At 48.6% G+C, this 23,620-nt stretch overlaps 2 protein-coding genes across 8 annotated transcripts in view; one reads left to right on the plus strand and one right to left on the minus strand.

Moving 5' to 3' along the window:
* LOC127476175 (uncharacterized) overlaps nt 1-23,620 on the plus strand; it is a 320,718-nt gene that overhangs the window by 247,853 nt on the left and 49,245 nt on the right. Inside the window, exon 3 of one of the 7 annotated variants that reach the window (XR_007906498.1) lies at nt 12,920-12,964. The exons of the other annotated variants lie outside the window; for them this stretch is intronic. The gene's annotated coding sequence lies outside the window, so the exon portion shown is untranslated. Of the gene's footprint in view, nt 1-12,919; nt 12,965-23,620 lie in introns of those variants that run through there. 7 annotated transcript variants of the gene reach the window in all.
* On the minus strand, nt 7,538-8,859 carry LOC127476189 (endogenous retrovirus group K member 5 Gag polyprotein-like). Its single transcript, XM_051798776.1, has 2 exons — nt 8,545-8,859; nt 7,538-8,280 (listed from the first exon to the last, which is right to left on the minus strand). Exons 1-2 carry the CDS (start codon nt 8,852-8,854, stop codon nt 7,922-7,924), a joined length of 669 nt encoding a protein of 222 aa, XP_051654736.1. The 5' UTR covers nt 8,855-8,859; the 3' UTR covers nt 7,538-7,921.

Consider the following 23,620-nt stretch of genomic DNA (forward strand, 5'->3'; position numbering starts at 1 on the left):
CTGGAGAGAGCGGAGAGGGTCAACGCAACATCAAAAGCGGTGAGTCTTGACTGGGAGACTGCTCCCTGGGCGAGACGTGCCTGCAGCTCGAAGACCCGAGCCGCGGAGCACCTTAAGATCGTCAGGGAAAAGCCTGTTGGTCCCCTGAATGTCGGTCATCTGGTAAAAGCGGCATGCTGCTGCCGACTAAGCCGGATCACGTGCAAGAAGCGGTTTCGCTGCCGCCCGTACCATCCCAGCCCCACCGCACGACCCCGGCATTACCTTTCTGCCTAGCGGAAAGCGCAGAGCTCCGTGCCCACTGCACCGCCGGCCCGGTACCTAGTGCCTGTTGCCTAGCAACTATTAAACCCGTAGTTTGGAAGTACCGGGGAAAAGGCCGAGCAAGCACGTGTGCTGACCGCCCCCCGTGCTGCAGCAGGGGCCCGTGCCGGGAGTGTCCGCTTATCGGAACCCAGCGCCGCCTTAACATCACCCGCTTTCGCCCGCTGTCCCTTCCGAAACCGCGCTGCATCCGAAAGCCACGTGGAAAAGGCAGAACTGCACCGCGACCCTATCGGAGCCCCCTGCTCCATCCTGCACACCAGAGCAGACTGGCCACCTCCTGCCGACCCTCGCCTGTCTGTGACGACAGTGTAGACTCTTCAAGCTGAGGAAAAACCTTTCAGAAACCGCGGAAACCCCAAAAGAACTTTTTACCGCTTTTCGCCGCTTTGTGCCGCCGGCCCAGCGCTAGGACCGCCCACCGGCCCCGCGCCTCGCGGTGCCCGCCGAGCCGCGCACTCCGAGGACACCCCACGCCTGCCGACCCGGCCCCGCCGCTGCCCCGAGCCCGCAGCTTGCAGCCTGCGTCGGGACACCAGCCACCAGCGTCGGAACCCCACGGCCTGCCATCGCCGAGCCAGCGTGGTTTCCTGACACTGTGACATACCTTGATAATGTAGCTTTATTACCTGTTATTTTGAATGGTCTCTTAGAGAACCTGTATTCTGATGGAGGACAAATGAGGCAATTATTTGCCTTAAAACTCTGGGTACAGTGTTAAACATTGCTGCTTTAGCAGCCTTTCAGTTTCTGTCAGTCAATGACTGTGGCGTCTCAGGATGTGATTTTGTGTGCATTTGTATAGAAATCATAGCTTTTGTAACTCACAGGAACTAACCAGAACGCATTTCAAACAACAGGTAAGGGTTAACAACATCTCAAGGAAATTCACTTTCAAAACAGGTTATCAACTTCATAGCATAATAAGCACAATCATAACATCAAGGGATTGTTTTAAATTTTTCCAAGGTAATGACAATCAGTCCAGAACTATACAGAAGCTTAGTTCATGGCTTGTAGTTTTCTTACTGTTCCGTGGCAGGATTTTTTTAAGTCTATTGCAGCATATTGTGTTTTCCTAGATAAATGTGTGAAGGCCCTGAGGCCTTTCACTGGTTCAGTTTTGCATCAGGTGTGGTTTTTAAAGGTAAACTGTTGATTTCTGCCCCAATCTGTGCTTAAGGAGATGGATTAAAATATTACCACTAAAACTTGCCAGGGCATCTTGAAATCCAGCGTCCTCAGCTGTCATCCTATCCAAATTGTCCTTTCAAAGCTGGAATGTTGGTAAAGGCAGGATTTCTTCCATCCAGTTCTTCAGTCGTGCTCTGCCCTAAATGACAAGCTTACAAACTCAATAGCAACTTACACAGATTTAGGTGGCGAGGTATGACAGAAGAGGTTGTTTTAGAACCAACAGCGGGCTTCTCTCAGTTTGATCCCACTGAAACAAAGCTGCAATGCTTCATACCTGCTGGAAACAAAAACTAGGCAGATTTGCCTTTCAGGATCTCTCTTGTTTTCTTTGCCTTTTATTACCTTAGTATTTTTTTCTAGCATTTGGTTTGCCTCTGCAGTTAGCAATTCGTCAGACTTTAAGTTGGAGTTCTCCCCTAGCAACACAAAGAGAGTGCATCTGGTAGCCCTCTGAGGTTCCTGCAACTCGTGTAAATACAAATGTTTTTTACTTTGAGCTGTGTCACCTGTGTAGAGCTTTTTTGCTGTGTTGTCTTGTCCATGGCAAGTCCAGAGTTGTGGTTGTTGGATTCTTCCTGAAACAACCTGAAGATCTGCACCTTGGGCAGTTTTGGTTAAAACAGCAGAAACAATTAGCAGTTCATTTCTTGTGGCATTGGTTATTAATGTGTCCTCTGCATAATGGTGTATTATGGCTGTCTGATACTTCATCGAGGTATTTTGCATCCTTGAGGAAAGGCAGCTCAGTGAATTTCCTTGAGATGTTGTTAACCCTTACCTGTTGTTTGAAATGCATTCTGGTTGGTTCCTGTGAGTTACAAAAGGTATGATTTCTGTACAAATGCACACAAAATCACATCCTTAGACGCCACAGCCAATGACTGACAGAAACTGAAAGGCTGCTAAAGCAGCAATGTTTAACACTATACCCAGAGTTTTAAGGCAAACAATTGCCTCATTCGTCCTCCATCAGAATACAGGTTCTCTAAGAGACCATTCAAAATAACAGTTAATAAAGCTACATTATCAAGGTATGTCACAGTGTCAGGAAACCACCCTAGAGAGTTAATAGTAGATGAAGCCTGGCGATCAGAGATATACATTTTTGAATTAGACATATTGAAATTGTACATGCAAATAGATATACATCCACAAAACATAACTGCTACTACACTCACTAGACAAATCACAAAAGTGTAAAACACGTGAGTTAGTTGCTTGTTGCGGTTAGGCAGCTCAGCAGCATTTTTGATAGTCTGTGCACTGTTTAAAACCATGATGGGGTTTATGGGCATCCTCAGGGTGACAGAGAATGGTAAAGGAATGGTTTTTTGAATCAGTTACCACTCGTGACCAATTTGCTAGAAGCCTTATGGGTAGAGGCAGTCCGATCTGCAAGGTTTCTGCATGTTTTTTGACTGCGTGTTCTGCTGTTGACATCTGTAATGTTTTCCACCTGTCACCTTTCTTTGAGGTACAGGGTACATGGTTATTTTGGGGGCTGGTTACTGGTATATTGTGGCTTGTCTTAAGTAGGTTTCTCTTTTGCACATGAAAAGTAGTGCTAAAAAAGAGTACAGCTAGTAATGCTATTACAAGCAATACAATGCTTGCAGCATATCTTTTGTTTTGCGTATGGCACCCTTGGTACAACTGAGTCATTTCTCTGCTGCTAGGGTGTTTGTGGAATGTTGCAATTAGGGGTTTCCAGGGGCAATCCTCCTGAGAGTGATCCATTTCTCCACAACTAAAACAACTAGCTGTGTGTCTGACTTCCTTGTGTATTCTCATCTGGGCATCTAAAGCTGCAGCTAGAGAGGCAGGTAGTTGCTTCTCAAGGCAAGTTTCTTGATAGGGTTGTACCAGCTCAGTAAAGTCACAGTTCTCCCTTGCAGGAGGGCTCTGCAAAGCTCTTGCATTTTCTCTTTCCAAAGCCAAATGCTGAGGTGCTGTTCAAGGCACGAACCCCACTCAAACACGAACAAGTGCCAGAACAGAATTACCGTTTATTCAAACTGCCTAGGTTTAAATACCACACCTGAACATGTCACGTGACCCTCTAACCAATGACAATCAAATACTGTCTGAGAACCCGGGAGACCACAACTCCCATGGTTCATTGCTGCATTCTTCCTGCCACATCTCCCCCCCTTTTTATTAACAAGTTGAGAAACAATACATTTTTAACATTCTTATTATAACAAATCTTATTTCAACTAATTATAAAAAACAGGGCCTATCGTCACAAGGCCTTTATTGAACTGTTTACAACTTTATTGGTTCGTGCAATATTCAAACAATCTCAAATTACCCAGGGTTTGTAGGTGTGGATAACCTTTTATCTGAGGGTGACTTTGTGTAATGGCATCATTTTTATTAAAAAGGGAAATGTGTTGGGTTGTAGATGTTGTGTCTGACGTGGTGTTTTTTGAAGTAGTGTTTAAGACGTCTTGCTATAAAGTGTACTTGCGTTCACACACACATACATGCGTCCACTCAACTTTCTCATTCATACTCCGGTGGCCACCGTTTCATTCTCTCCTTACACATGCACTCTTAAACCCTTTATTGTGTTTGACTCATGGAGTTTTGGTTCTGTATTGGTTACTGTTTATATGTTTCTTTTGGTTCTGTATTGGTTACTATTTATGTGTTTCTTTTGGTTCTGCATTGGTTACTGTTTATATGTTTCTTTTGGTTCTGTTGCTTCTTTGTGATTATCCCTGTTTTAAGGAAATGTTAATGTAGATTTACACACTTAGGGAACAGACCCATATCTCTTTCCCTCTTTTTTTTTTTTTTTTTTTTCCCCCCGTGTGATGAGTTTACTATTGTTGGTCATGTTTCTTCTAATCCAAATCCTTCACTTATTTCTTCTGGTGGTTGTTCCTGTTGTGGTGGAGGGCTAATATAAGGCCTGACACATCTAGAAGGGACCCATTGCAATTTGGTACCCTTGGATACACAGGCATATCCCCTTCCCCATGTTATGAGATCTAATGGTCCTGACCATTGCCCAGATATTAGATCTTTGATCATAACTAGTGGTTTGGAAGATGAAAGTATTTGAGTTTTATGTTGGCGTTCATACCTGCTATGGTCTGTGTCATCACAGTTTAAGAAATTTAGAACATATGACGCTTTCCATAAGCGTTCCTGGGGGCTATATACCGACTCCCCTCTTTTTTGTCTTTGAAGCATTTCCTTTAGTGTACGGTGAGCTCTTTCTACAATCGCTTGTCCTGTGGGTGAATGTGGTATACCTATGGAATGGAGTACCCCCCAATCTGTGAGAAATGTTTTGATTTTTTTAGAACAATAAGCAGGGCCATTGTCGGGTTTTATGGTTTTTGGAATTCCTAGGATTGCGAAATAACTGAGCCAGTGTCTGATAACGTCTTTGGCTTTTTCTCCCGTGTGTGCTGTTGCATTAATGTATCTGGAATGCGTGTCTACTGTAACATGGACATATTTAAGTTTACCGAATTCAACTATATGTGTAACGTCTGTCTGCCAGATTTCATTGGCTGTTATGCCCCTGGGATTAACCCCTTCCTTAGCCAGCATTGGGGTAATTCGCTGGCAGTCAGAGCATGACATAATTATGTCTCTGACCTGGTTTATTGTAATTTGGAATTGTCTCTTTAATGAACGTGCATTTTGGTGGAAGAACTGGTGTGAGAGTTTAGCCTGTTCCAGAATTTTGGGAACTGTAGTTACCATAGCGGTTGCATCAGCTTTTTGATTGCCCTCTGCTATGGGTCCTGGAAGTTCTGTGTGTGATCGAGTGTGCATTATGTAAAAATCAAATTTTCTGTGGTTGATAAGAAACCATATGGTACGAATTTCTGTGAATAAGTGAGGATTAGTGACACCTCGAAGGAAGGAGGCTTCGAGACGTGAGACCAACCCTGCTGCATAGTGAGAATCTGTGACAACATTCATAGGTTGATCATGGAACAATTCAAATGCCATGCGGATAGCTGCGAGTTCTAAAACCTGTACAGAACCTTGGTCCAAGGTTTGTACCTTATTGTCCCATTGTCCTGTGGCAGGGTTCTTCCATGTCACGACGGCTTTTTTCGATCGTCCAGACGCATCAGTGAAGACTGTGACTCCATTTACTGGTCGTAGTTTGCAGCGACGCGTGGCCATCAGGGGTAGATTTCCTATTTCCGCCCAGAGTTTATGTTTCAGGAAGTGAATGGAAATATTACCGTTGAAGTCCGCTAATGCAGTCTGAAACCCAGCGTCCTCTGCAAGAAGCCAGTCTAAGTTGTCTTTTGTGGCTGGAATGTAGATCGTCTCAGGATCCCTTCCATCCATCTCCTGCAGACGTCCTCTACCTTTCATAATGAGCTTAGCAAGCATGTCATTAATGGTCCAAACAGTCTTAGGTGGAGAGTGGGGAAGAAATAACCATTCTAGAATTCTCAAAGGGTCGGATTCTGCCTGATCCCGTTGGAAAAGGACAGCAAAAGGTTGGAACTTGCTGGATATGATGGCGAGGCGAATGTGCAGGTCAGGGTGTCATCGTCTGCTTTGCCTGTTTTTGACAGCTTGGGAGCATACTTCCAGAGCTTGTTTTGCTTCTGGGGTTAGGGATCGAATAGATGTGAGAGTTGGGTCACCTTTAAGTAGCTGGAAGAGGGGGTGCAATTCCTCTGTTGTGATCCCCAAGACAGGCCTCAGCCAGTTAATGGCTCCTAAAAGCCGTTGCAAATCATTCAGGGTCATAGTGTCCGTTACTTTGAAAGTCAGTGGTCGTGGCATGATTTCCTGTTGAGTGATCCTCCATCCGAGGTAGGTCCAAGGTTGGGTGCGTTGAATTTTTTCTGGGGCAAGCTGCAGACCTGCTTTTTGGATGGTGTCTGTTAAGGCAGTCAAGGTGGATTGTAGTTCGGTCCCGTGTTTTGCTGCTATCAGGATGTCATCTATATAATGATAGATGATGGCTGAAGGGTGGAGTTTTCGAACAGGGTGTATGATGTTGGCTACCACTGTTTGACAAATCATCGGGCTGTTTTTCATGCCCTGAGGCAGTACTGTCCAGTGGTATCTTTGCATGGGTTCCGCATGATTGTAGGTTGGAACTGAAAAGGCGAAGCGGGGTGCATCTTCTGGATGTAAAAAGATTGTGAAAAAACAATCTTTCAAATCTATTACTACCCATCCCGCAGGTAGCATGGCAGGGGAAGGAAGTCCTGGTTGCAGCGTTCCCATTGGCTCGATGGCTGCATTAATTGTTCTGAGGTCTTGTAGTAAACGCCATTTGCCGCTCTTCTTGGGTATGCAAAACACCAGAGTGTTCCATGGGCTAGAAGTTGGTACTATATGTCCAGCGTTTAGTTGTTCCTGTACAAGGTCTAGCAGGTGACTTAGCCGTTCCCTCTTCAAGGGTCATTGGTCCGCCCATATCGGGTTGTCTGTCTTCCATTTTAGTTTGATAAGTTCATGGAACGGCTGACCAATGACCCTTACTGAAAAACCTGATTGTTTGCTGTTGCTATCTGTACAGTGGTACCAAATTGCCCGAGGACATCCCTTCCCCACAAGGTACACGGAATGGGAGCTATGAAGGGTGCAATCCTAGCAGTCTGTCCCTCAGGTCCCAATACCGTACGCAGATGCTTACTCTGTCTAGGTCTTTGCATACCCCCCACCCCCAAGATGGTTGAGGCGGGGAACACAGTGGGCCATTCTGATGGCCACTCAGAGTCTTTAATTATAGACACATCTGCTCCTGTATCCACTAAACCCTTAAATTTACGCCCATCAATATGACATGTCATCATGGGTTGGGAGGCAGAGATCGACTTGGCCCAGAAGATCTGTTGGGGATTTGTGCCTGCAAATGCCTCAGTACTCTTATTACCCTTTTGTGTGGAGAAAGTGTTATAGAAAGGAATTAATTGGGCTAAGTACTGCCCTTTTGGTATATAACAAGGTGATACAGGTGTCCAGGCCATAATTTGCATTTCATTATGAAAATCGGGATCAATTTCTCTGGGTAAAATGAATATACCCATCATGGTAGTTGGTGAGCACCCAATTAGTAAGGCATGCATTCCTGCCTTCAGAGGTCCCCAGACTCCAGTGGGTATCAAAACCACTGCAGTAGATGTTAGAACTATTGGTTCTCTGGAGACCAGGTCCAGCCCAGTGCTGCCTGAGGTGGCGGCGAGCAAATTGCTGGCATGTTGTTTGAAGCCGTATTTGTTTGGTTGGTCAGGGTGCACGGCTTCGCACCCTGTCTCCCGTTTCCCTGCGGTTTAGTCCCCCCTTTTATACCACCTCGGAACTTGCAGTCACTAGCCCAGTGTTTTCCTTTGCCACATCGAGGGCAGTATCCTGGGGGTTTTTTAGTGCAGTGTCTTTTAATGTGATCAGTTGCTCCGCATCAGAAGCAACCGCCTTTTTCCTTTTCCCCTTCGGGTACATGCAGTTTGGCTGCTAATGCTGTGGCTAGTGAGTCTGTGTGGTGATTGACTGACCCGACATCCTGGCAAGCTCGGACCAATTCAGCTAATGTGCACTGGTCGCGTTTGGGGATCGACTGCAGGGCCCTTCGACAGTCAGAGTTGGCATTTTCATAGGCGAACTGCTTGAAGAGCATCTCTCTCGCCTCGTCATTGTCTATTTGTCTCTCTAAGGAAGCCTGCAGTCGATCCAGAAACTTGGGGTAAGGTTCAGTGGACCCTTGGAAGACTTTAGAAAAGGATAGGTTAGAGTCTTTGTCTATGCATGGAAGCTTTCGCACTGTTCTCAATACAAGTTTTGCGATTACTTCGTATATCTCTCGGGGGTAATCTATTTGGGACTCGGGCTTTGAATATGCCCCCTCCCCGACTAATTGAGCATAAGTCATTCTCGTTTGAGCGTTAGTTTGGTCATTAATATAAGCCTTACAGCTTTCTCTAAAGTCTGTGAGCCATACACTAAATGAGCATGCATTAACCACTTTCAAATCACCCACACGAGATGCTTCCTCCCTGCATTTATCCCATAAACCTATGGAGGGACCTCTACTCAATCCTGAAGCTGTTTCTCCTTCTGTGTCCTCTATAGACTCGCTGTCCATTTGTCCATCATAGTCATTCTCCTCCCTTCCCGGCAAAACGCCTGAACCTGGGGGTGGTGGCTTCACTTCCGGCGCACGGCAGGGGCAACATGGCGGTGCCTCCGGTGCCACTCTCCTTCTGCACATTGACTGTGCAACCGCCGTGTAACGGTCACCCCGTAACGGTCCAGGGGTAGACGCTGCTCTGTAACAGTCCTCGGCTCCAGCAGCACTACTTGCTGCTCTGTATGGTATGGTCTCAACTGCAGCCATGGGCGCTGGCATAAAGCCAGCATCGCCCCCCGCTGTCATGCTCATGCTGCCAGCCCCCAAGACATGCTCCTTCACACCACACGCTGCCACTGCACTGTTCCCCCCAAGGGCTCCCCCTCCCCCCCATCCCCCCTGACCAACGTGCATTCTCCCCCTGCCCCACTCGGTCGGTGGGGGGGCTGGGGTTGAAGGGGGGGGGTTGAGGGGAAAGGAGTAAGGAGGGGGGAAGTCCACTCTCCCGGGTGCATTTGCCTTTCTGTAGTGCTTATTCAAGGCTATCATAATGTCTTTCCATGTAGCCAAATTCTTGAGGGTGTCTGTTTTTCCCTCACTGGCTTTTTCAATAATTTTGTTCCCTATTTTCCTCCAAGTTGACACTTGACAAGGTTCAGTCAGAGGTAATGCAATTTCATGCAACGAAATCCAATATAACAAGTCCCATAACTTACTTTCTTCTACGGTTACACTCTGTTCTTGTAAAAGTTGAGAGATAGCTTCAGCTGTTTGTTTGATTTTTGGAGTATTTCCCTCCTGACGGGTAAACCACCCTCCCATATTCGCCAATTTTTGGTTACCTCTGTGCTGAAGCTCTGTTGTCCTTTCTTCTGGTCCTTTCTTCTTCCTTTTTTGTTCCTTTTTGCAGAGGTAACCCAATGCGCTGAATTCTTTCTTTTCTTCCTTTTGGTTTTGGCGATATGGACACCCCCGGACAGGTTCCCCATAGCTTCTGCTCCTGGTTGCCGGTAACCTGCTGAAGTCCCTTATCAGACGACCATTTGAGGTGCTGTTCAAGGCACGAACCCCACTCAAACACAAACAAGAGCCAGAGCAGAATTACCGTTTATTCAAACTGCCTAGGTTTAAATACCACGCCTGAACATGTCACGTGACCCTCTAACCAATGACAATCAAATATTGTCTGAGAACCCGGGAGACCACAACTCCCATGGTTCATTGCTGCATTCTTCCTGCCACAAAATGCTTGCACAGCATCTCTCTGGCTTCATTGTATTCAATTTGCTTGTTCAGAGTCCACTGCAGCTGGTCCAAACATCTTAAATTTGTATAACTTTGTAACTCTTTACTGTTGGATAGGTAATCAATTTGATCAGCAGTGAGAATGTTTTCCATAGCTTTTAGGGCTTGCCTGGCTATCTCTCTATGGTATTTTGATTGTGAATCTAAATTACAATTTGCTTTCCCGCCTGATTGATGTGCCGTGGTGTCTGTTTGTCGGTATTTAATATGAACAGAGCAATTTTTCTGGAAATCAGCTAATCAGACCGTATATTGGGTGTCACTGAGAACTAGTTTTATCAGTTCTTTCCAGTCATATGTGGTGAGGGGATAGGTGTGACTCAATGCCTCCAAATATTTAAAAATATTGGTTAAGGACAGACCAGAACCTCTTATCAATTGCCTCAGGTTCTCTGTGGCCTCATACAAGGCCTGACTCTGAGGGGGATGGCTTTGGCTCATATCGTCTGGGCATGCCTGAATAATATTCAGGTTTTCCATTCGAAACCCCCTGTCCAGACATTGCTCCCACATGTTAGCTGACTTCTCCCCCTGTGCCCTATTGATCCCTCCCTTTGGAACCATGTTTGGCTCTTTCTCCCCCTCCTTCTCCCCTTCCTTCTCCCCCTCCCCCCATTTCTCCCATTCCTCCCATCCCTCCCCCCTTGTGGTCTCGGTAAAACCGGTTCCCCGTGGGGGGATGGTGGGCGGTGGGTAGGGGGCAGGGTTGGCTCCTTGACCGGAAAAAAAAGGTTGGAGTTCAGTCTGTGTGTGGGGGAGGAAAATGGCTGCGGCCATGGCTGCCCACGTGGTCGCTGTTCATTCGCAGCGAAAGGGGGTGAATACATTAAGTTATTCTCCCCATCACTGTAACAGGACTGCCTTGTGTTGACCCGGGGGTCGGAAGTTCGCATGGCAATGTCTGTCCCTTCACAGCGACTCGTTTTACTTGGCTCTCGTGTGTCCCGGTATGATCCCTGAGTTTGTATTACCATGTTGTGCTGTGCTTGCTCTCAGCAAAGTGTGTGGTGGGTGGGTGTGGGCTGTTTTGTTCTTCCCTGTGTGCCTCGTGCAGGCAGAGTTTATCAGAGTAAACTGCTTTATGTTGCAAAGTTTGCAAAACGCTAGAGTCTGAGTTTTGCTTCAATGTATCATGAGGTTTCTATGGAAAGATGGTGTCTTATGTTACCTTATCTCGAGCGGCTGGGAGCACACGTTCTGAGTCCTTTTGTAGAAATTTGGGCTAACTTGCAGTCTTTTTTCTGCGGCTTTGGGGGGTCCGGCTTCTCCGTCTGCGGTGTGGGGGTTGCGCTGTGCTGCTCCGGCGGCGTGGGCGGTTCTGCGGGGGCTGGGGGCAGCTGCGGCATGGGGTAGCCCCTGGCGCGGGGGCAGGTTCAGCAGATGCTGGCTCGGAGATGGCAGGCCGTGGGGTTCCGGTGCTGGTGGCTGGTGTCCCGGCGCAGGCTGCAAGCTGCGGGCTCGGGGCAGTGGCGGCGCAGGGTCGGCAGGCGCGGGGCTGGCGGTTGGTCCTAGCGCCGGGCCGGCGGCACAATGCGACGAAAAGCGGCCAAAAGTTCTTTTGGGGTTTCCGCAGTTTCTGAAAACTTTTTCCTCAACTTGAAGAGTCTACACTGCCGTCACAGACAGGCAGGGGTCAGCAGGAGGTGGCCAGTCTCCTCCGGTGCTCAGGATGGATAGGGTCGCGATAGGGTCGATAGGGTCGCGGCGCAGTTCTGCCTTTTCCACGTGGCTTCTGGATGCAGCGCGGTTTCGGCAGGGACAGCGGGTGAATGCGGACGATGTTAAGGCGGCACTGGGTTCCGTTAAGCGGATACTCCCGGTGCGGGCCCCTGCTGCGGCGTGGGGGGCGGTCAGCACATGTGTTTGCTCGGCCTTTTCCCTGGTACTTCCAAACTTCGGTTTTAGTAGTTGCTAGGCAACAGGCACTAGGTGCCGGGCCGGCGGTGCAGCGGGCACGGAGCTCTGCGCTTTCTGCTAGGCAGAAAGGGAATGCGGGGGTCGTGCGGTGGGGCTGGGATGGTACGGGTGACAGTGAAACCGTTTCTCGCACTAGGTCCAGCACAGTCGGCAGCGGCATGCCACTTTTACCAGATGACCGACATTCAGGGGACCAACAGGCTTTTCCCTGACGATCTTAAGGTGCTCCGCGGCTCGGGTCTCCGAGCTGCAGGCACGTCTCGCCCAGGGAGCAGTCTTAGGCGTGCGGGGTGCATCCCAGTCAAGACTCACCGCTTTTGATGTTGCGTTGACCCTCTCCGCTCTCTCCGGTTGCCTGCTCTGACCTCTCGCCTACTTCCTTAACTCTTTCTTCTCTTCTTCCGTGCACTATCTAATATTTTTCGAGCTCGCTAAACTAACTGTCCATCTCTTAGAGGCTACTAAGACCACGGGGTTTATTGACGTCAGGGTTTTTTGTGGTAAAGTCTCCCGTCTCCGAAAATTGAGACGATCCCGGAGACACCAGCTGATCTCCTGGTCCAGGATAGATATCTCACTTAATATAAGCTAAAATTGTCCCTTTCGGATTGCCATATGTTGCGGTTAGGCCCTTGAATAACAAGGAATGAATGATGCTCCTCGTGGATGGTGAGACAAAGAGGATTTATTCAAACTCGCGCGCTCTTTTATCCTTGCATATCATGCGACTTTCTTAACCAACCAGTTTACTAACTCTGGGGCATGCTCCTTGGGCTCCGTACCTGGGCACATCCTCTGTGCCACCTTAGCCACGCCTCCTGCAGTTGCTTAGCAACCTTTTGGTACACTAAATAGATTAACATTAATATTAAGCAGTTACTCCCTATGAAATAGGAAAATTCTCACGTCAAGCACCTCACACTAATCCATAAAAGAGTAAAGGCACATATTGAAACACGTACTAAGTTTAAACAAAAGGGGGGAGAACTGGTGTAACCTGCAAGAACATCTGTAAAAACCTATGTATGTTATCAATTTTTGAGTTGTGACAGTGCTGAAAGAAGCAGGTCTGAAAAGCAGCACACACCTCAGGCGTTTGTTTCTTCCAAGTTGCTAATCATAGTAAGATTTGATTTCAGGACGATGGATGAGATTCCTAGGTTTGTGACATGGAAAGAAAGCTATGCCGAAAAGTTATAAGAAAAAACTCCAACAGGTTTCTTCCAGGTGTGAAAAACCCTATTCAAATATGTGACCACAGTAGCAAGAACCAGTGCAACGCAGAAGTTTGGAAAAGAGTTATGTTATGTTTCAAGTTTACATTAGAAAATGACCAACGTGGTGAAAAGCAATCTCTGGAATGTGCGTGTGTGTGTTCGTGTGTGTGTTCAGTGTACGGTGGCCACCAACGTATGTATGAGTGTGTGACTGAAAATAGTTGTTTGACTGGTCAAATAATAAAAGACAAACACCCCACAAAATAACACTACCTCAGCCACAGGTCACTTTTAAGAAATTGTCGTTTGCTAAGATTACCCTGTTCTTAAATAAAGTTGAATTCCCCAGTTATAAAACCCCTCAGATTAATAAAGTTATAAGTTTATACACAGTTAAGTTAAGCCCCAAGTTAATAAAGTAATGATCCAAGTTGCACTACCCTATAGGAATATAAGAAGGTTTTAAAAAGGTTTACATTAGAGTTAAGACACTGAGCAAGCACTGTTCTAGATCACTGCGGAGTTTAGTAGTTTTATAATGTTCTGATTGTTAAAATTGTTGTTTGCATTGTTGTCTGCATTTTTGTTCATACTGTTTTTGTGACTTCTTAATATAATTAGAAGAGGGGATGTGTAGGAGGCGTGGCTAAGGTGGCCCAGAGGATGTGCCCAGGTACGGAGCCCAAGGAGCATGCCCCAGAGTTAGTAAACTGGTTGGTTAAGAAAGTCACATGATATGTAAGGATAAAAGAGCGCGCGAGTTTGAATAAATCCTCTTTGTCTCACCATCCACGAGGAGCATCATTCATTCCTTGTTATACAAGGGCCTAACCGCTACAATGAACTGTCTGTCTGGCTGTGTGCAAGGGAAGGACTCCTGTGTCTGAAAACCATTGAGTGACGGAGCAGTGAGCCCCCGCCAGGGCACCACTGACTCTTGGTTATACTGGCCATCCACCACGACCCAGAGACCATTTTCCAGCACTGCTATGCAGCATGTCATTCCCAGTCTGTCCGTAAAACCGAGGTTGCCCCATCCCAGCGACAGAATCTGACACGTCCCCTTGTTGAACTTCCTCTGGTGGATGATTGCGCAAACCTCTAATTTGAGGTCTCTCTGCACTGCCTCCCTCTTCCATGAGACCCTAGAGTGTCACCATGCCCCTTTGATTCCAGGGGAATCTGCAGTGTTCCAGGTTCTACGTGAAGCCCCATATTGTCACAATGGCACTAAAATGAGAGAGGATCTCCTTTCTAAACGACTTAGTACATCAGAAGTTTTATCTTAGATAAAAATGATATCCTAATTCTTTTAAGACTTCTGTTATTTTTAGGAGAGAGAATCTAGATAACACGTGGAAACTAACAGAGAGTATATCGTATGCCCATCTTCAAGAAATTAGCTTACGTGCCTCAGAAATCTTCTTTAATAAGAGATTGTTCTGTTAAGACCAATTTGCTTAAAAAATTAAACATTGTTTAAGCAAATGGGAAGTTCTAAGACACATGTCTTGGTCCTAGAACATTTAATTTAGGAGTGAGAGGTCAGATAGATCAATCAGAGATGCTACGAGGCCTGATTAGCGAGAAGACCACTCTCCGAACATGACTGCCCCCCGAAGAAATGGACGCTAGATAGAAGTCTTGCTTCACGAATAAAACCCAAGATGCTATATGACGTCAAAATCATAACCTAATTCTCGACTGCTTGTGAAGGGGGGTGGGGTCTTTCAAACATCACTGTATTTATATTCTGAAATTTATACTAGATCTTTGATCCATGCATGGCAGAGTACCCCATGTATCCCCAGCTGACATATTAAAGAAATGTTCGATCCAATGGTTTCTGGTCATTGGGTTTAATTCTTTTTTTCCCCTCTTTGGTTCCATGAAATTCCAAAGATATCTTAGGCTTTGTTTAATACCATGTAGTCCCGCCTCTGAGTGCCCCTCAGCCTGCTGCAGATGTGCTGCTTCCTGCACATCCAGTTCAGATATGACAGGCTGTTCCCTGGTCCTCTGAGCAAGAGGAGAAGGAGGAGGGACACAGAAGAGCTCTCCTCACGGAGGTTGCATCTCCATGAAATTCAAAGCAGGTGGGAGATGCCATGCCACATCCAAGCTTTCTCTGGGGAAGGTTCCTCTCCCATGCACTGCCTCACCGTATCACTGGTGCCACAGCCCCCGACAGAAGCAAATGTGGTCTTTTTTTCGCTAACAGAGTTGCTCCTGCTTCCAGCAGGGATGGTGCTAAAGACAGACCAGGAGAGGTTGAGCAGGGGTGCTGAACCCGAAGGGATGTTCTGCCTCTCATGCCCCTCGATCATTCTCAAAGGCGTGTGCCCTGGAGGACAATTCAGGATTCTCCCCGGGCCAGCAAAAGAGAGATGAGTGGGAAGAGATGACGGCTACGAAAAAAGGTCATGGTCTGTCGCTTCTGCGGTGCAGAGTTCCGATCGCTGCCCCGCTGCTACCGGTCTGACCTGTCCTCCGCATCCAACCCACACCTGACGAGCACAGTGCCGGGGCGGAGCTGGTGGAGGACGGCAGGGTAGAGAGAAGAGGCGGAGAGGAGGGTGTCCGGCCTGAAGAGAGAGCCGGGGCTGTCGGAGGCCGCGAGAAGCCGGGTGGCGGATCGGCGGATGCGGCGTTTGGGGAAGCGGGGCTGGCGGCGCTGGCCGCTGTTCTGCTTGTTGCGCAGGGCTGGCGACCGGGGACAGTGGGAGCCGCCATTAAGTTACACGTGCAAGTCCCTCGAGGCTGCCGTCCTGCCTGGCAGGTTCTTAACAGAGCTCAGTCTCCGAAGTATCCTCCCTCTGCTCCATAAAGCATTCTTTCGGAACACTCACAGCTCTTATTATTTTCCCTTACTTTACTTTATTCTCTGTCCTTCAGAGAACTCCTGCAGACCGTGTTCTTTGTAGTAGTGAAACGTCCTTTTTTCCTAGAGGCACTACTTTTCTCCGCTGTAGAAGCAATTAACCGACTTTTTTATTTCTAAGATAAACCCCTGAAAACTCCAAACACGACTGTGTCAATGAATCCGTGTCTGCCAGGGCGCAGGAATACAGAGCCGTGTCCTAATCACTGGGCCCGGAGAACCAGACGAAGGTCCAAGGGCCATCTCTCGACAACGACGGCCGCCCCGCTGGTTCCGGCAGCTCGCTGGACCCTTTAGCAGAGCGTGCGAGGAGTTCAGGGCTGTGGCCCGGGAGCCGCCGATAGAAAGGGATAAAATCGCCGATTCGTAATTTGGCGTGTGATCACTTCATGTTTGAGCCCTTGATGGTGATTTCACTGCCCTCTGCGGTCTCTACCAATTGGTCCTGTTGCATCTGGGCTCTGCTTGCAGACACTGGCGGGGAGATAAAGAAGAAAAGCCGTCAGAATTGCTTTTTGCACTGGATGTTTTTTCCCAGAAGAAAGGGCACAGAAACAGTCAGGACCAGATGGAGAAAAATTTTAGGTGAATGTCAAGGCGTGCAGCAATGGACGTGTCCATTAGAATTTACTGGAGGGATGAGTGCGGGAAAGAGAGTTGGATTGCTGGAGTCACTGAAGAATGGAAAGCTGCGGGACTATAAGCAAAGCAAGAGAGAAAGGAAAGTAGGAAAGAGAAGGACGGACTGCAGGAATTCTCTGAAGGACAGAGAGTAAAGCAAGGAAACAGGAACTGCTCGACAAAGAAAAGACCGCTGTGTTTTCCGAGGGAACGCTTTATGGAGCAGAGGGAGGGACGGCTGGGAGGCTAGTTGGGAGACTGAGCTCTCTTAAGAACATGCGAGGTAGGACGCCAGCCCCGAGGGACCTGCATGGCCACCCCAGTCGCTGTCCCTACGGTCCCCGGGCGCCAGCCTCGTGCACCGAGCAGAACCGCGGCCAGCGTCGCCAGTCCCGCTCTCCGCCAGAGCCGCAGCCACCAATCCACCGCCCGGCCTCTCGCTGCCCCCGACAGCCCCGTCTCTCTGCTACGGTGGGGCCGCCTCCTCTCCACCTCTTCTCCCTTCTTCTCCCTCCCCGGCCCTCCTCGTCCAACTCTGCCCGGGTACTGTGCCGGGCGCCAGCGATTCTCGGGCTCTCGTCCGGTGGGGGCTGGATGCGGATGGCAGGCAGCAGCGGCGGTATCGTGGTGGCGGTCGGGGCTCTTCACAGCGGTGGCGGGGCCGGGTTAGGTAGGAGGGGTGAGGATTGGTATCGAGCTGTTCAAGATTGACAGACCATGAGCTTTTTCCTCCCGCAATATCTCTTCCCTCTCATCTTCTGATGTACTAAGTCATTTAGAAAGGAGATCCTCTCTCATTTTAGTGCCATTCTGACAATATGGGGCTTCACAACTCAGCCCTTGTGGAGTGCCGCATTCTCTGCCACTATCTGAGAAGCCCCACAGCCTGAGGGTTGGGTACGGGGAGCTCTGACCACGGAAGCACGTCCCAGAGCTGCATCCAGGGGCTTTGCCAGGGTTTAGTACCGTAAATTCAAAGTGACAACGAGACCTTCTTTGTCCCACATAACTTCAAGGTTCCCCCAGGGTGGCTGATGGCAATTGTACTTGTTCAGGGTCATCTCCCTACAGCGACCCCAGGTGTGTGCTCAAGACTTGCCTCTTCAATGCAAATTCTCACTAGTCCTTCTGTGTGTGCACATGGGATCACACCCTTCCCTGGTGGTCCTTCATGTCCTTCTACTGAGTTGACAGAGATGGGAAAGAGAATGAAACTTTTGGCTCGGCCTCTAAGAGCCCGTCAACCTTCTGCAGACGTGCTGGTTCCAGCACATCCAGTTCAGATATGACAAGCTGTTCCCTGGTCCTCTGAGCAAGAGGAGCAGGAGGAGGGAGACAGAAGAACTCTCCTCAGAGAGGCTGCATCACCATGAAGTGCAAAGAAGTTCGGAGGTGCTATGCCACGTCCAAGGATTCTCTGGGGATGGTACTTCTCGCATGCACGGCCTCGCCGTAGGCCTGTCCCGGGGAGAATCCCTGCTGGTAACAGGAGCACTTCTGCTGGTGACAAAGACCACCTGGGCTTTTGCAAGGGCCTGTGGCACCAGTGCTGTGGCGAGGCAGTGCATGGGAGAAACACCTTCCACAGAGAAAGCTTGGACGTGGCGTGGCATCTCCCACCTGCTTTGGACTTCATGGGGATGCAACCTCTCTGAGGAGAACTCTTCTGTGTCCCTCCTCCTTCTTCTCTTGCTCAGAGGACCAGGGAACAGCCTGTCATATCTGAACTGGATGTGTTGGAAGCAGCACATTTGCAGCAGGTTGACGGGCACATTGAGGCACAGCCAAAAGGTTCATTCTCCATCCCATCGCTCTCAACTCAGTAGAAGGACATGAAGGACCACCAGGGAAGGGTGTGGCCCATTCCCCTGTGCACTGGCTTCTCATCGAGGCCACAGAATTTCTTTAGCCTTTTCTGGAGAGACACGGAAGGACTAAACAGGGTGCCACTCTTTGCATTGAAGAGACAACTCTTGAGCACACACCTGGTGGTGGCGTGGGTAGATGACCCTGAGCAAGTACAATTGCCAGTAGCCTCCTGGGCGAGCCTTGAAGTTATGTGGGACAAAAAGTGTCTCGGTTTCCCTTTGAATTTACAGTATTAAACCCCGGCAAAGCCCCTGGATGCAGCTCTGGGATGTGCTTCCATGGTCAGAACTCCCCGTGCCCATCCCTCAGGCTGTGGGTCTTCTCAGATAGTGGCAGAGCATGCGGCACTCAACAAGGGCTGAGCTGTATCCAGGCTCCGGGTGTGGCAGCAGGAGCCCCAGGAGATACTGTCCCTGCTGCCATGAACTGTAGGAGGCGTGGTTAAGGTGACACAGAGGATGTGCCCAGGTACAGAGCCCAAGGAGCATGCCCCAGAGTTAGTAAACGGGTTGGTTAAGAAAGTCACATGATATGTAAGGATAGAAGAGCGCGCGAGTTTGAATAAATTCTCTTTGTCTCACCATCCATGAGGAGCATCATTCATTCCTTGTTATAGAAGGGCCTAACTGCTACATATGGCGCCTGAACAGGGATATTTTTAGCTTAGATTAAGCAAGATATCTATCCTGGATCAGGAGATCAGCTGGTGTCTCCGGGATCGTCTCAATTTTCGTAGACGGGGGACTTTACCACAAAAAACCCTGACGTCAATAAACCCCGTGGTCTTAGTAGCATCTAAGAGATGGACAGTTAGTTTAGCGAGCTCGAAAAATATTAGATAATGCACGGAAGAAGAGAAGAAAGAGTTAAGGAAGTAGGCGAGAGGTCAGAGCAGGCAACCGGAGAGAGCGGAGAGGGTCAACGCAACATCAAAAGCGGTGAGTTGGACTGGGAGACTGCTCCCTGGGCGAGACGTGCCTGCAGCTCGAAGACCCGAGCCGCGGAGCACCTTAAGATCGTCAGGGAAAAGCCTGTTGGTCCCCTGAGTGCCGGTCATCTGGTAAAAGCAGCATTCCGCTGCCGACTGCGCTGGATCACGTGCAAGAAGCGGTTTCGCTGTCGCCCGTACCATCCCAGCCCCACTGCACGACCCCCGCATTGCCTTTCTGCCTAGCAGAAAGCGCAGACCTCTGTGCCCGCTGCACCGCCGGCCCGGCACCTAGTGCCTGTTGCCTAGCAACTACTAAACCTGTAGTTTGGAAGCACCGGGGAAAAGGCCGAGCAAGTACGTGTGCTGGCCGCCCCCCGCGCCGCAGCATGGGCCCGCGCAGGGGGTGTCTGCTTAACGGAACCCAACGCCGCCTTAACATCGCCCGCGTTCGCCCGCTGTCCCTGCCGAAACCGCGCTGAGCCCGAAAACCACGTGGAAAAGGCAGAACTGCGCCGCGACCCTATCGGAGCCCCCTGCTCCATCCTGCACACCAGAGGAGACTAGCCACCTCCTGCCGACCCCTGCCTGTCTGTGATGACAGTGTAGACCCTTCAAGCTGAGGAAAAACCTTTCAGAAACCGCGGAAACCCCAAAAGAACTTTTCACCGCTTTTCGCCGCTTTGTGCCGCCAGCCTGGTGCTAGGACCGCCCGCCGACCCCGCGCCTCGCGGCACCTGCCGAGCCGTGCGCGCCTAGGACGCCCCGCACCTGCTGACCCTGCCCCGAGCCCACAGCTTGCAGCCTGCGCCAGGACACCAGCCACCAGCGCCGGAACCCCACGGCCTGCCATCGCCGAACCAGCGTCTGTCGAGCCTACCCCCGCGCCGGGAGCTGCCCCGCGCCGCAGCTGCCCCCAGCCGTGTGCAGAACCGCCCACGCCACCGGAGCACCACAGCGCACCCCCCGCACCGCAGCCAAAACTGCCCGGACCCCCCAAAGCCGCAGAAAAAAGACTGCAAGTTAGCCCAAAATTGCTACAAAAGGACTCCCAGCCGCTCGAGATAAGGTAACATAAGACGCCCTCTTTCCATAGAAACCTCATGATACATTGAAGCAAAACTCAGACTCTAGCATTTTGCAAACTTTGCAACATAAAGCAATTTACTCTGATAAACTCTGCCTGCACGAGGCACACAGGGAAGAACAAAACAACCCACCCCCCACCCCCCGTGCACACACTGTTGAGAGCAAGCACAACACAACATGGTAATACAAACTCAGGGATCATACCGGGACACACGAGAGCCAAGTAAAACGAGTCGCTGTGAAGGGACAGACATTGCCATGCGAACTTCCTACCCCCGGGTCAACACAAGGCAGTCCTGTTACAGTGATGGGGAGAATAACTTAGTGTATTCACCCCCTTTCGCTGCGAATGAACAGCGACCACGTGGGCAGCCATGGCCGCAGCCATTTTCCTCCCCCCACACAGACTGAACTCCAACCTTTTTTTTCCGGTCAAGGAACCAACCCCGCCCCCTACCCACCGCCCACCATACCCCCACAGGGAACCGGTTTTACCGAGACCACAAGGGGGGAGGGATGGGAGGAATGGGAGAAATGGGGGGAGGGGGAGAAGGAAGGGGAGAAGGAGGGGGAGAAAGAGCAAAACATGGTTCCAACGGGAGGGATCAATAGGGTACAGGGGGAGAAGTCAGCTAACATGTGGGAGCAATGTCTGGACAGTGTGTTTCGAATGGAAAACCTGAATATTAATCAGGCATGCCCAGACGATATGAGCCAAAGCCATCCCCCTCAGAGTCAGGCCTTGTATGAGGCCACAGAGAACCTGAGGCATTTGATAAGAGGTTCTGGTCTGTCCTTAACCAATATTTTTAAATATTTGGAGGCATTGAGTCACACCTATCCCCTCACCACATATGACTGGAAAGAACTGATAAAACTAGTTCTCAGTAACACCCAATATACAGTCTGATTAGCTGATTTCCAGAAAAATTGCTCTGTTCATATTAAATACCTACAAACAGACACCACGGCACATCAATCAGGCGGGAAAGCAAATTGTAATTTAGATTCACAATCAAAATACCATAGAGAGATAGCCAGGCAAGCCCTAAAAGCTATGGAAAACATTCTCACTACTGATCAAATTGATTACCTATCCAACAGTAAAGAGTTACAAAGTTATACAAATTTAAGATGTTTGGACCAGCTGCAGTCGACTCTGAACAAGCAAATTGAATACAATGAAGCCAGAGAGATGCTGTGCAAGCATTTAGCTTTTGAAAGAGAAAATGCAAGAGCTTTGCAGAGCCCTCCTGCAAGGGAGAACTGTGACTTTACTGAGCTGGTACAACCCTATCAAGAAACTTGCCTTGAGAAGCAACTACCTGCCTCTCTAGCTGCAGCTTTAGATGCCCAGATGAGAATACACAAGGAAGTCAGACACACAGCTAGTTGTTTTAGTTGAGGAGAAATGGATCACTCTCAGGAGGATTGCCCCTGGAAGCCCCTAATTGCAACATTCCACAAACACCCTAGCAGCAGAGAAATGACTCAGTTGTACCAAGGGTGCCATACGCAAAACAAAAGATATGCTGCAAGCATTGTATTGCTTGTAATAGCATTACTAGCTGTACTCTTTTTTAGCACTACTTTTCATGTGCAAAAGAGAAACCTACTTAAGACAAGCCACAATATACCAGTAACCAGCCCCCAAAATAACCATGTACCCTGTACCTCAAAGAAAGGTGACAGGTGGAAAACATTACAGATGTTAACAGCAGAACATGCAGTCAAAAAACATGCAGAAACCTTGCAGATCGGACTGCCTCTACCCATAAGGCTTCTAGCAAATTGGTCACAGGTGGTAACTGATTCAAAAAACCATTTCTTTACCATTCTCCGTCACCCTGAGGATGCCCATAAACCCCTCTTTTCCATCATGGTTTTAAGCAGTGCACAATCTATCCAAACTCAGTGCTCGGCTGCCTTTCCTCAAGGGATGCAAAATACCTCCATGAAGTATCAGGCAGCCATAATACACCATTATGCAGAGGACACATTAATAACCAATGCCACAAAAAATGAACTGCTAATTGTTTCTGCTGTTTTAACCAAAACTGCCCAAGGTGCAGATCTTCAGGTTGTTTCAGGAAGAATCCAACAACCACAACTCTGGACTTGCCATGGACAAGACAACACAGCAAAAAAGCTCTACACAGGTGACACAGCTCGAAGTAAAAAACATTTGTATTTACACGAGTTGCAGGAACCTCAGGCGGCTACCAGTTGCCCTCTCTTTGTGTTGCTAGGGGAGAACTCCAACTTAAAGTCTGACAAATTGCTAACTGCAGAGGCAAACCAAATGTTAGAAAAAAATACTAAGGTAATAAAAGGCAAAGAAAACAAGAGAGATCCTGAAAGGCAAATCTGCCTAGTTTTTGTTTCCAGCAGGTATGAAGCATTGCAGCTTTGTTTCAGTGGGATCAAACTGAGAGAAGCCCGCTGTTGGTTCTAAAACAGCCTCTTCTGTCATACCTCACCACCTAAATCTGTGTAAGTTGCTATTGAGTTTGTAAGCTTGTCATTTAGGGCAGAGCACGACTGAAGAACTGGATGGAAGAAATCCTGCCTTTACCAACATTCCAGCTTTGAAAGGACAATTTGGATAGGATGACAGCTGAGGACGCTGGATTTCAAGATGCCCTGGCAAGTTTTAGTGGTAATATTTTAATCCATCTCCTTAAGCACAGATTGGGGCAGAAATCAACAGTTTACCTTTAAAAACCACACTAGATGCCAAACTGAACCAGAGAAAGGCCTCAGGGCCTTATCACATGCATCTAGGAAAACACAATATGCTGCAATAGACTTAAATAAATCCTGCCACGGAAGAGTAAGAAAACTACAAGCCATGAACTAAACTTCTGTATAGTTCTGGACTGATTGTCATTACCTTGGGAAAATTCTAAAACAATCCTTTGATGTTATGATTGTGCTTATTATAGTATGAAGTTGATAACCTGTTTTGAAAGTGAATTTCCTTGAGATGTTGTTAACCCTTACCTGTTGTTTGAAATGCGTTCTGGTTAGTTCCTGTGAGTTACAAAAGGTATGCTTTCTATACAGATGCACACAAAATCATATCCTGAGACGCCACACCAATGACTGACAAAAACTGAAAGGCTGCTAAAGCAGCAATGTTTAACAGTATACCCAGAGTTTTAAGGCAAACAATTGCCTCATTCGTCCTCCATCAGAATACAAGT

This window comes from Manacus candei, unplaced genomic scaffold, assembly GCF_025592945.1.
Source record: "Manacus candei isolate 608988 ecotype Guabito, Panama unplaced genomic scaffold, ASM2559294v1 h1tg000049l, whole genome shotgun sequence".
Taxonomy (NCBI): Eukaryota; Metazoa; Chordata; class Aves; order Passeriformes; family Pipridae; genus Manacus; species Manacus candei.

Coding starts and splice junctions, on each gene's coding strand:
- LOC127476189 (XM_051798776.1), bottom strand. CDS start 8,854: ATGGCTGCAGTTGAGACCATACCATACAGAGCAGCAAGTAGTGCTGCT. Junction 8,281..8,544: donor AGCTTCAGGATTGAGTAGAG/GTCCCTCCATAG, acceptor TATTGAGAACAG/TGCGAAAGCTTCCATGCATA.